Raw genomic sequence first — 13,042 nt, 5'->3', positions numbered from 1 at the left:
ACTGTCTACTTAAGACCTGATCCAAAGCTCATAAAAGTCAACAAGTCTTCCAATTGTCTGAAATTAGTTTTAAATCAGACATCAGGCAAATGAACGGGTGTATGCCTGCGTATGCACACGTGTATGCCTGATAGGGGTGCTTGTGACTTTTCTAAAATAAAAAACAGAAGACCAAGTGCTTTGTGCAGATCCTCATGAAATGGCAGGTGAAATGCTTACTGACACTCAACTGGTAACATGAATTCTGGGTACTGCACTGTTTTGTTCCCGTAAGAAGCCATCTAAACGGTGGCATTGTTAATGTTGTTTTCCGCATGTCAAATGCTTTGAACTAAGCTGGTGAACATCTTAATTCCAGCTTTGTCAACACTTAAATCATCTTACCACCAGTGTATACTGTAAAATCACCACAGGGAGAAGGAAGTGCACAGCAAATCAAGTTTATTCTGCCTGTCATTTGATTTTTATTTCTAGAGCCAAGTTCTTTACTGAATTGCACTGCAGGCAATGCCATTAATTGCTCTTGGGGATATAAGTCAGTGCAGAATTAGGCCTCCATTCTTCTCTATAGAAACTCATTTGATGGTTGGTGTGTTACACATGGGCGTATTTTGCCCGTTCTTAATGATTTCTATTAGACAGCTATTGAGAATGAGTTAAGCTACTCAACATCTTAGGATATTTTATTGGATTCTTTTCGCTAAATGATCTCAGGAACCCCTAAGAGGATAGCTTATAAGATACTTTAAAAATAGGAATATTAACTTAAAAATAAGGACATTAGCTCGTTAATTTATGAGCTTCCCTAGAGGAGAGTTTGTTTATTTGATGGCAATAAATAAACTGGCTGTACAGTATAGATATCTCAGGCCTCAGCAGGAGTCTTGGCAGCCATATAGAGAAATTTTTATATTCACATCAATTATATGAAGAGGGATATGTCCATTCTTCTCTTTGCAGATTCAGATCATTAATATGGGGTTACAAGGAGCCCCTTCTCAGCTGTTATCATTAACATAACAGAACCGAGTTTGACAGGCATTTTTATCTTGGCTCCTGATTAAAGCAATTTAGCATTTATATATCTGGACCAAACACAGTGGCTATTAGGTCCAAAATACACACAGGCACATGTACATGCATGTGGATACACACGCAAACCCACAAGACACACAGACACACACACATAAACACACACTCACGCACTCTTCTTAAAATCATAGTAATTCCAGAATACTCCAGAAGGAACCAGATTTTTTTTAAGGAAAATTCTTTTTGTTCACATTTGCAAAAAGGACCAGGTAGTTGTTCTGAATCTTCTAGGCTAAGACTATGCCAAGGCATAACCAATAATGGTTGGTCTTCATTAAAATCTTTGTCGTGATTGAAGAGCTGTTATTGCAGTGAATTATTAACTACAATAGTCTAAAAATGCTACTGTACTTATATCTCTTTAATTTTTCTTGTCCTCTAGACTATGGAATCACTGAACAGTGGCAAACCTTTCTTGCAAGCTTTCTATGTTGATCTTCAGGGAGTCATAAAAACCCTGAGGTATTATGCCGGTTGGGCAGACAAAATCCATGGAATGACCATTCCTGTAGGTAAGGAGGATCAAAGCAGAGGTATGCACCTAATCATTCTCATGGCCAAATGGCTTAATAGATTACAGCTTTGTGAAAGATGGAAGAGAACCTTGTTTTGGTCTCATAGTGTGTAGCATGTTGCTGAAGCAGATGTTTAAAAGTTAGCAAGGGCTGGACAAGACAGTTTGCTATTGTTCTGCCCTGCGAGCACATCCCAAAGAGTGTTTTGTTTCTCTTGCATGTGTCCATCTGAGAAGGAGATGGCTCAATACCTACATTTAAATATTATTATACTTATAAAAAAGGATGCAGTATAAGCCTGACAAATACCTTGTAACACATGAAAATAGTGTTAGCTGCCTCTTTAAGAAATGGTAGCCTTGTGTCTGTATCTTTTTTTATATATGTCTTCTTACCGCCTATGAAAATCATTTTACTTTGGATTAACACTGGATCCAAATTCGTGCATTCTTTTGAGAGAGTTTGCAATGTTACTACAGAGAACTGTACACACTCATCAGATAATTTTGTTATACATGCTTCTTCAAATTATTCAGTGGGATGCATTTTATATTGTAAGTATGAGATACATCTTTATGAGTGCTAGAAAATTAGGTACTCTGCTCTTATTTTCTGCTAAAGAGACAAGAAAAGAAAAAATCCTTATTATTATTTTTATTTAACAAGTCTCTTCCTCCTGCCTCTCCCTCCTAGCTGTTTAGCAAATACAGGCTGCATTTTCTGTTATGAACATACTCATTTTCAGTCTGGACTGCATGTACCAACTTCTATAATTATGTAAAATGGCACATGATGGCAAAGAATGATTTTATGCAGGTGCAGTCATTAAGATGAATGTACTCATCTTCTACCCGCATAAAATAAATCTTTGGAAAATCAGTAAGGAAAACAAACATTTAGTCTATGGATTTGTTTTGGATTCACAGTGTGCCCTGTTCATTACACACGTGTGTTTGTTACACTTTACTGAAGAGACCAGGAAGGCACACTCACCAGGAAATGAATTTCACTGTTGCCCATCTATATCCATAAAATTGCATAATGTAACACAGTACCTGCAGTACACTAGCTTGCCTCTATACAGCAAAGCACAAAATGACCAGTTAGTCAAGCAGATAAATTGAAAATTTCACCCAAAATTTTCAGGAGCAAAACAGATCACATAACTCTTTATCGCAGTGTTACTCATTGTGGTTTTTCAGCTTATTAAAATTGCAGTGTGCACTGACTAACGTTTATCAACACTAGTATATTTTCACCAAAGAAATTACCATATTGGTATTTAAGGTGTAGACTCCCCTGTAAGGACTCCTGAAGATTTGCACAGTCATTTAGGCTGAGATTCATAAATCCTGGTTTTGCTGCATGCACTTCACTTTTAAACATGCATACCATAAATTCATATATTCAGCAGATTTCCTGTTCCCTAATCTCTTTCTCCCTGGTCAGTGAATGCCTCCTTCTCACTTGTTAGCCCAGCAGGTACACAGAATTTTGGTCAGTCACCAAAAAGCATTGCCAGGTTAAAAGGAATAAAAATCCTCTGCTTATTCTTGTCCTCAAGGAGTGTACCAGATGAAAACCCTGATTTTTTCAGGAAGGTGGGTTACACTGGGGGAGAGGAAGGCACATTTTCAGCATCCTTCTTAAATGCAAACTTCAGTCCTAACAAACACAGTTATCAGTAGTGCAGAATCCCAAGTCCATTCACAGATTTTCAGGGCATCAGTTCTTCCTCTTGGTTTAATGCTCCTCTATTCCTCTAGTGTCACACCATAAATTTGTCGTTCTCATAAAGCTATTTTAGAGCAAGGCCACTGTTAAACAACAGTGCTCTTTACATTCATTTATCATCAGCTCATCAAAAGAAACCAAACAAGACGACAAAACCAAAATAAAAACCCTATTAAATCTCCTTGTCTTTCTGTTCAGTAAGTTAATAAATCTGAAACCTCTCAATCTTTTATCTGTTTCTGCTGAGGTTTTCCTCTAAAATAAAAATAGGCAAGTGACAGACAAGTAGAAGAAGAACAGTGCATTTTACAGTCACATTCCTTTTGGTCACAGAGCTGCTAAAATCTTCAGACTGCCCTTTCCTTGCTGACATGCGTAAAGCCTTAATGATTTAATCTAAAACAGAATGAGGCTAGACTAGAAACTGTTAAACTAATAAACTTAATGCAAGCAAAAATTGTATCTTTAAATCAATATATGGTATGATACAGCTTAAAGAAACAGCTCGGCTCTCCTCACCCACTTGTTTGCTGTGTCCCGCTATATTAGGCATGTGACTCTATTATGACTGTTATGCAAATAAAATATCTAGGACAGAGACTCCTGATGGAAATCTGAGCAAACACATTTGTGGAAGGTATTGCTATCCCAAAGTGAGATCCCTGGGCTTTCTTTCTGATTAAGAAATAAAGATCTTTGGGCCAGGTGCTAAGCAGCTTCAAATTGATCCAGCTCTATTAGTATCAGTGAGGACTGAATGCTCATTTACATCACCTGAGAATATTAAAAAAAAACACCCCAAAACCCTTTAAGACTAATTTTTAAGTTGCATGTGGGATCAGACTGTGAGATCCCTCTCAGGCAATGTTCTTCTGGCTGCCAGCTAGTAAAAGGGTAGGAGTAACAATCATCAGCAATAACATCTTAGAATGTGTGATTAGCGCGACTTGTATAAACTAATCTTGAAACTCTAAAATATTTTTAAAGTCTCCTATTTAATTTCTGAGCACGGGGGAGCCTTCTGTGCTCACTGTTCAGAAAAAGGGATTCACTTCATCAATCTTGAGTTATTTTGTCATGGTAACAGCTTATTTTACACTATGGTCAAGGCGGCTCTTAGACATATCTTTGGCCTGTCCAGAGGCATCTGAAGCACCTGAATAACTTCAAGTCACATACATTCACAAAGATATTGTTAGAAAGCAACCTCAAAAATCAAATCTTAACAGTAAGTCTGTGGATGCTGAGCTTTGGAAGTAGGTGTCAAAAAGGGCAGCTGTCTAGAGTCTAGTGGAAGAAAGCAGGGCAAGCAACTCTGCATGGGAGGTATTGCTCTGTGAAATGTTCTGCCTACATTTGGTAGAATTAACCACCATTTGTCTGACTTGGCAAGCAGGTCCAGGTTATCTATAACTTGATGTTATGAAGCACACAGACATGTGGCAGTGATTATGCAGTGACAATCTAAAGTCAGACAGTGCTAACGTAACTGTGTTACTGTTATGTTGTCACCATCCTTCTGGCTGAGAATCCACCTCTCACAGTACTACCGAGTACAAGCTGGTATTTTTAGCTGACTCCTCTATGTGCCTCTTGAACACTAAGACAGTTTTGCCTGTATGTACTTCTCTCTGTTTTGACTTCTACTTTACTTCTGTCTGGTCTGATAATTCTTCCTATGGTCTGTGAACCACTGCTAGCATCCATGAAAGATAACCTAGAAAATCAAACTGATCATCTTGATTTGTGAAACATGTTCTCACCTCCACTGGGAAGTTGTTAGGCATCTAGAAAACGCTGCAATGACATTTTGTCAATGCAGAGCAAACCAACTGGTCAGCTACTTTCTTCCTCCTTTTCCTGATGCAAATCTCATTTTCTCTCTCTCCCTCGCTCCTTTATATCCTCTGCTCTGTCCCTGTCTTGGTTGCAGACTGTGGTTACCTTTCTGGTATTATTCTGCGCCTGGCCCCCAGCTGACATATTAGCTACTCTAGCTCAGGTTTCTACTGAGCAAATCCTGTAAAGTAGATGTACAGAAATAAGCAGACCTGAAAATAAGTTATTTCTAATCAAATTTAAGTTGAAGTCTTTACTTAAACCCAAGAAGCTTTATGGATTAACCCATTTATTGTTACCAGATGTTCAGTACAGGACATTGCAGCAGGTTCCCAAAATGTACTCTCCGTTGTGAACTTAAGTCTTGCCCTGACATCGGACAAGGCTGGCTGCAGCTCTACACTGAATGGGGTAGAGGCCACAGCTGCCCACATGCCAAGTGCTGGAAAGCACATACCTCTGCCTTGGACAGGGACAATGGGAGCAAAAGCCCTGGCATCTCCCATCCTTGTCCTCCCTTCCTCCATCTGACCATTTGCTATCCTGGCAACTCATGGCCTGTGACTGAGCCTAGGTAACCTTCCCAGCATTTTCACAAACTTAGTTGAAATCATTTTTCTAAGTAAAGAGATTCAAGTTTTTTCTAGATAACCAAGCACTGCAGGCTAAGGGGCACATTCAGCTCATCCCTTAAGTATAGCTATTCCCTCAGCCATAGCCTCACTAAAAACATTTAACCTAAATCCAGAGGTGGTTTGAGCCTGGGCTAGTTTATACAGCTGCAAGGCTCAATTTTAGGTATGAAAGTGCTGTAAATCTGCTTTGCATAGATGCAGGCCAGGGACACTAACAAAGCTGATGGTTAGACAATACCGTAACTGGTTCTTTAAAAACCAGGTTGATTTTTTTTTTTTAAAAAAAAAATAAAGGTCATTTCCCTGCTCTTCATCAACTGGGAAGAAACCTACATCGCATCACAGCACGTATAACCTCAGCACTTACTCCCAGACCACAGGCAAGTGCTGAAGCAGCAACAACTGTGCGGCTTTGTGAGAGAGCACAAACTCCACCAGCCCCCATGACAGTCACTTATACCAGCTGTGCAGAATGAGCCAGCGCAGAGACCTGCCGCTCTGCTCTGAGCAGGCCAGGCCATGCGAAATGTCCTGCAGACAACAGGCCTGACCCCACATCACAGATCTGTTTATTTCGTGACCTGACTTGGGCTGCCCTGAGCTCAACAGTGCTTTAGTTAAGGACTGCAGATACTGCTATACTTACTTTAACTAATGATACCTCTCACCCGTGGAGATTTTTTGTGATTTTTGTTCGTCAAGACCTTAAAAACAATTACCAGATCAGAAAGTCGAGTAATTCCCTTTAGCCTCACACCATCCATATCTGCTGTTTGTGAATATGCAGTCTGCTTTTCGTGCATCTTCATTTGTTAGGATCTTTCTTAGTCCATATTCTTATTTCTGTCAAAATTCCAGTGAGAAAAGCCCATGCTTTCCAAGTTTTTAGTGACTTGGTCCCTTCATGTATTTATTCACCTTTGCCTTGTCCAAAAGGTTTGTGAAAACTGCTCCTATTCTCTGTTGTCTTGTTTTCTAGCTGCATCCAACTATTCCCTGTCAACTGAAACTGCCTCTTTAGCTTGAGGCCATTTCTGATACAGGCCTTGTTCTATAAGTCAGCTGTACAAGCATGGCTGTATGATGACCCCTGCATTCTCCTTAGCATTGTCTCCTGTAGTAAATCGTGCTCAATTACACATCAATCACAGGCTTCCCCTCTTTGTTCCATACCTACAGATTGTTGTGTATCATTCCATTACTTCAAACTGCCTGTGTCTTCAACGGACGATGAGTGAGATGTATGTTACTCTCTTATTCCCCATCTGCTTGTACATATACCTTTATACTGCTGTGTTCCAGTCATGCCTTTCAGGAAATTGCCTTTGTGACTTTTCCTTCACTTCTCTCACCCTGAAATCAGCAGAGGCCAGTAAGTGGCTTCCTTGCTACTGCCCTTTTTCGTGTGGTACGCTTGTCCTCTTTCTCAAGGAACAAAGCGGGTTACTTTCTGATGGGATGCTTGCTTCCTTTGTTCTACAGAAAGAACAATTAGGTTGCTCCTGAACCTAGGTTTCCCATGCTGGCTCATGAAAAAACATTTCCATGACTTCTTTATTTCTTTTACTGTCATCAAAGGCTGATCCTTAGAGCTTTTTCCCTCCTCTTTTTTTTGTTCTGCCAAGTCAAACTGCACTTGAGAGTAACCATGCTCATCTGTTTCAGATGGAGATTATTTTACGTTTACAAGACACGAACCCATCGGAGTGTGTGGACAGATCATCCCTGTGAGTATCTCTACTAGCGCTTTCTATTTATTTTCATTTGAACCAGCTCTCTTTAAAGACACATAAAACATGGTCCTCAGCTATGTGTGTTTTCCATTACGAAAAAAGCTGAGCTCATATTGTTGACATATCTTTAACAGCCTCCCTGCAAATGCTTATTTGAACATGCTAATAGGGTTTAGGCTCTGTTATTAGGAGTTAAGTTCTCAAGTCATAGAATTCTCATGATTAAAACAAGCAAAGCAAAACACAGTGTTAATATGCTGCCAGTGGTTATGGATGTTCACACAACTTATGGAAAATTGATGCTTTGCTGTGGTAGTCTTTTTATTTATTTAGTTTTTACTGTGATTTAACAGGCTCCTCAGTTCCTGGGAGAATGTGATGCATTTTAATTCCATTCTTTCCTGCTATTTCTTTTACAAGGCTGGAGGAAACTCCAGGAGACATATCATTACAATTAACATTGTGCAGCTAATAAAAGACATGAAATGTTTATTTTATTTGTTGAGAGAGAAACACAGCGTTTCATCAAATCTAGTACTCCCCCTACACCTCAATATACATCCTTAATATACTCTTGCTGAACACTGCATGGGAATTACACGAGAAGCTAACTTTTTCAGAACCAGTAAACTGGCTTTGGCAGAAATTTCAATGGGAGGCTCACATATAGCTATTAAAATATTGTGTGGAAGCTTTTTTCCTTGACAAAGCACTGGGGAACTAATCAGGACATTCTCTGAAATCTTTGTTGATGGGGGTTTTTTTTATTATTTTGTTCATGTTAACCACAAAGCCACTAAACAGCAACACGCAGCAATTCCATTAAAAGAGGAGCAGCCAAAAAAGATTACTTTAACAATGTTAAGCCCTTTTCCCCTATTTATATTTGTTGTTATTTCATGTCTTTGTTAAGGGGTGGCTATTGTGTTTGGCACTCAGTAGAAACTCAAACATGCAAATGACTCCGAGACTGTGGCTATACCTGTCCCACAAACACCTTCACACTCTCCTAACCTGACCCATGAGTGGTCCTTATGAATGAACAATTCCACAGCTCTGTCCTCATTCTTCAGCCAGGCACATGGATAAGCATTTGCAAAATGACAACCCCAACATCTAACTCCAAAGTTGCTGGACATCTCTTAGGCTTGTCTGATTGAGCTTAACTGAGGTGTGTTGATGAAACTTGGCCACGGGCTGAAGATCATGCCAAAAGCAGGATATATTTAGCTTAGATTTGTAAAACTCTTTGTTCGGGATACCAAGCCATCGACCATACTTGTTCATTCTTCCCCAGGTTTGTTCTCCAAAACTTCAACATGGCTGTCATACGCATCTATTCTAACACTGCTGCTAATCTGTTACATATTTCCTCCACAGCTACCAGTCACAGAGTACAGCCCCCGTGCCACTGCATGCACTTAGCCATTACACTAGCAAATATGGTATTACAAAAATAAAATTAAACAGCATGCCTAACACTAAACTCCTCATCCTCTTTCACATCCTAGCTTCCATCAAAACATATGCTCTTTGGCAGCTCTGTAGCATAAACAGGGCTATATACTACCCTATAAAACTCTTCACAGAGCTCTCCTTGCAATACCATTAGAAGTGCAGGCTGTCAGCACACTGTTGGCCCTACAGCTCCCCTCCCAGGTTTATATACTGGAGATGGAATTAAAACATCACTTTGTCTCCGGAGTTTATAAACAACTGAGGGAGTAAAAAATTGGGTGTTCGGTGATGGAAAGACAGTTGTGTATTTTTTCAAGCTAGCCAGGGGCTAGATAGATGTCCATGAGAGTGGCAGCTGATATGCATCAGGCACTAACGTGTTCTGGCTAGTGGCTGACTCTTTCTGACTGATATTTTCTATTTTCTTTCCAAAGGAAGTTATTCTATGCATTTATAAGACTGATTGTGCAAATGCAGTTATTTTATTACTATGGCATTTCCACGGAAATCAGCGAGACTATCCACTTAACCTGTTAGGATCAGGCTTTGATACAAAAAAGGCTTGTTACTCTTATCTTTAGCCACAACTTGTTTGTCCACTAAACTAATATAATTTTCTACATCTTCTACTGCAGTTAAATGAAGTTGAAATTAATGATGACACAAAATTTTATATCAGCCAAGAGTGTTTTTCAACTTGTGTTTTACTGTTCTTTTAACATCTTCCAGATAAATGGCTCAGTAAGAAATTTTCAAGAAAATTAAATGCTTTGACCAAGCATTGACATTTATGGGTTTTTTTACTGTAATCCCATCAATTAAGGATTATATACTTTTGAGTATAATTTTTGTATCTATCTTAAAATGTATTCAGGGATAGGAAATTTACATGCAAAAATGCTTCAGCATGAACAAACAGTTCTTTCCAAATGTACCAGAAGCAAGAACTATTTGTGATGGGGGAATTAAAAGTGCCAATTGCAATACAGTAAATGAAATAAAAAGTTGTGACTAAAAAAATTAACAGATAACAGAAGATTCTTTTATGAAGACTGTGGGTGGGGGCTGTACTTCTTTCAACAGGAGAGAAAGAACTAAAAGGTCACTGTTGTCGCTTTCTTAATGGCAGTAATTAAAAAAAAATCCTTGCTTTGTGCTGGGAAAGATTTATGTTGCAGATCAGCCTGAGAAATAAGTGAGGTAGCAGCTTGACATCTTGAAAACAAAACACCACTGCAATATTTTTCCATCTATCAACTTTTATTTTTTCCTACAGTGGAACTTCCCCCTGCTGATGTTTGCATGGAAGATTGCTCCAGCTCTGTGCTGTGGCAATACAGTAGTTATTAAACCAGCAGAACAAACACCACTCAGCGCTCTCTATATGGGAGCCCTCATCAAGGAGGTAAGAATAATTGGCAGAAGTAATGTCTCTGTCTCTCCTTGTGGGGGAAGGAACTACTAGCACATGCCTAGTTTAACGTGCTCTATCAGTTTTCATAAATCATGCTTCCCTTCATTCATTCCTATTTTTACAGGCTGGGTTTCCACCAGGAGTTGTCAATATTTTGCCAGGATTTGGTCCAATTGTTGGTGCGGCCATAGCATCTCATGTTGGCATCGATAAAATTGCTTTTACTGGATCCACTGAGGTAAGAGGATTCATGGATACGTTACTGTAAAATGTGAGTAAATACTTACGGAGATAGTAGTAAGCCCTTGTGCTACATTTCTCAATGTCACTGAGTAAAAGGGCTACATTTAAATCAGTGGTCTGTCCTTCCCAACTAAAGGGAAGTATGTACTGCAGTACTTCTAAAGCAGAAATGGCTCCTTTCCTCCAGCCCCTGCTGTGCTCAGCACCTCAGCACAGGAGATATGCCTGGAAAAATATTGCTGGGATTTCCTGTGGGCTTATGAGGATGTGAATCACATGCAAGTAGGCAGAACATCCCATGTATATCACAGCACACATAAATGCTGCTTTAGCATCCATAATTTGTGTATCTTGGCGTACTTAGGGGAAAAGGGGAGATGACGGGGGCAAACTGGGGCAAATGTACTTCAATTTTGGTGTTGCATTCAAATATATTGAGGAGGAAGTCTAAAAAGGAAGGAGTGCAGGGAGAAAAGGAGACTGTCCAAGGTGTCTGTTCCCAAAATGATGGGAAGAAGCTGGCCAGAAGATGAAGGGAGTCAGTTGTCTAATGGATGCCAAAATGTCTCGCTATGAGTCTATAATGCAGATGTTACAGAGGAGGTTCAGTCTGAAGATGAAGGCTGTAATCTACAGAAAGTGTAATGAATGCCTCAAAATTCAGATCGTTTCTTGCTCTCAAACATGTGCAAAGCCGGCTGTTATCAGGGTTGGGGTGGGGATGATAGAGGTACTCCAGACTGAAGTCACAGGAGAAGGGGCCTTATCTCATCGTCTGAAGGCAGACAGAAAGGAATCTCAGTGGGAGTTTCAGGGCTGGTTATATTTAGAGAGTGCTAAACCCGACCCTTTTCAATTCAAAATCTGACAAACTATTGTATGGGGGGAGCTAAACCCCAGGGATCCTGTCTGTCTTTGATATGTTCGACTCCCACTCATGGCAGTGGGAGGCTTTATGCATCCCAGGGATACTGCTCTCCACAGTGAGTCAATTTGTTTTTGATTTAGGTTGATAAATTCACTGACCAAGCAGCCCTACTAGATATGTGTGGGTATCTCCCTGGTGGACCCAGGGATTGCAGAGACCAGCTCAATTATTTCAAATAAATTATTCTGGTGGATTTATCCTGTAATCGAGTTTGGAAGTCACCATACATGAGCTTAAATTACCAGTAAAGCACAGATGCAGTCGCATGCCTAATTTGCACACACACAGTTGTTCTGCAATTACTATATGCCTGTACATTATTTTTTTCCTGGCAATTTTAGATTGTAATATACACAGGTTACATTCTAAGTCGATGGCAACATCAGATTTCAGAGTATTCTATGGAATTAGCCTAGTTGTTACATCTCCTGTAACCAATTTATATTAGCATCCTGGAATATTGAAAACTTCAATATGAGCTGATTACCCCCCATAAATTAAGTTGAAACAATTGTTTTCATAAAGATATGTGGTCTCTGTTTAAGATAAATATTCTATTATACAGGATGTTGCACTGTTTGGAGGAGGAAAAATACAGATGGGTTAGGTTTCAAAGTTGTCTTTTGTAGCCAAAATAAATTTTTATTGTAGTTCCAGACAGCTTTAGTTTTAATAGGCGTTTAAACTCAAAAGCTGTGGGTTTTATACTAACTCAGTGCCTACCTTTAAAAGCCTTACTAATAGGAAGTGAAAAGCATTACAGAGATGAAAAAGCAATTCTCTAAGAACCTAAAGCAAGAACAGATGGAACGTTTTAATGCAGAGTTAGTGTAAACTATTCCATATTGTTTCTGATTTCCTGTAACACTGAATTTTTGTAACAGCAAGTCAACATTGTAACATTTTAAGCACAATGCTGTGATATGAGCTGTACTATAGAATCTTTGACTTCTCCAAACCAGATTTCAATTTCTAATGAAATAACAATGGAAATATTTTGTCTCTCTGGTCTTGTCTGAGGCATGTCAACTGTACACTCCAGTGATGTGGATTTCCAATAGCCATCAGATACATAAACACTACGATATTAACTTCTATTCCCCCATTTCATCCAGGTGCTAGTTAAGGCAGTTAATACTTTCAACTTGAGCAAGTTAATGATGAAACCTATCAGTACAAAAGGAAGGATCTTCGAGTTTATATGTTGGAAGCACAGGTTTTTCTCAAGTTCTCACCATGAGGTTCTTGTGGAAAAAAGTATACATTCTTTACCTTTGAAGTATATACTTATGGCTAAGGAAAACTCCCCATTTGCCTGTAAATATCACAAAACTCAGGCTACTACTATCTATTTCCTGTAAAGTTTTTTTTTTTTTTAAGGCAGAAAACAGGCTACCCTTCCTACAAAAAAAAATAATACTGTTTCCCAAAATCTGTAGAACCCAATCCAT

The 13,042-nt window shown here is 39.2% G+C and overlaps 1 protein-coding gene across 2 annotated transcripts in view; it reads left to right on the top strand.

The window, feature by feature from the left end:
- Positions 1-13,042, top strand: part of ALDH1A2 (aldehyde dehydrogenase 1 family member A2) — an 81,892-nt gene that overhangs the window by 49,037 nt on the left and 19,813 nt on the right. For both annotated transcript variants that reach the window (XM_037393488.1, XM_037393490.1), the window contains 4 exons: positions 1,475-1,604; positions 7,481-7,542; positions 10,283-10,411; positions 10,545-10,658. In XM_037393488.1, coding sequence (XP_037249385.1) covers positions 1,475-1,604; positions 7,481-7,542; positions 10,283-10,411; positions 10,545-10,658 — 435 coding nt within the window. The remainder of the gene's footprint in view (positions 1-1,474; positions 1,605-7,480; positions 7,543-10,282; positions 10,412-10,544; positions 10,659-13,042) is intronic.

Source organism: Falco rusticolus, chromosome 7 (assembly GCF_015220075.1).
Source record: "Falco rusticolus isolate bFalRus1 chromosome 7, bFalRus1.pri, whole genome shotgun sequence".
In the NCBI taxonomy this organism is placed as follows: Eukaryota; Metazoa; Chordata; class Aves; order Falconiformes; family Falconidae; genus Falco; species Falco rusticolus.
The sequence above is the reverse complement of the archived record's forward strand: the minus strand, read 5'-3'. Positions and strand labels throughout refer to the sequence as shown.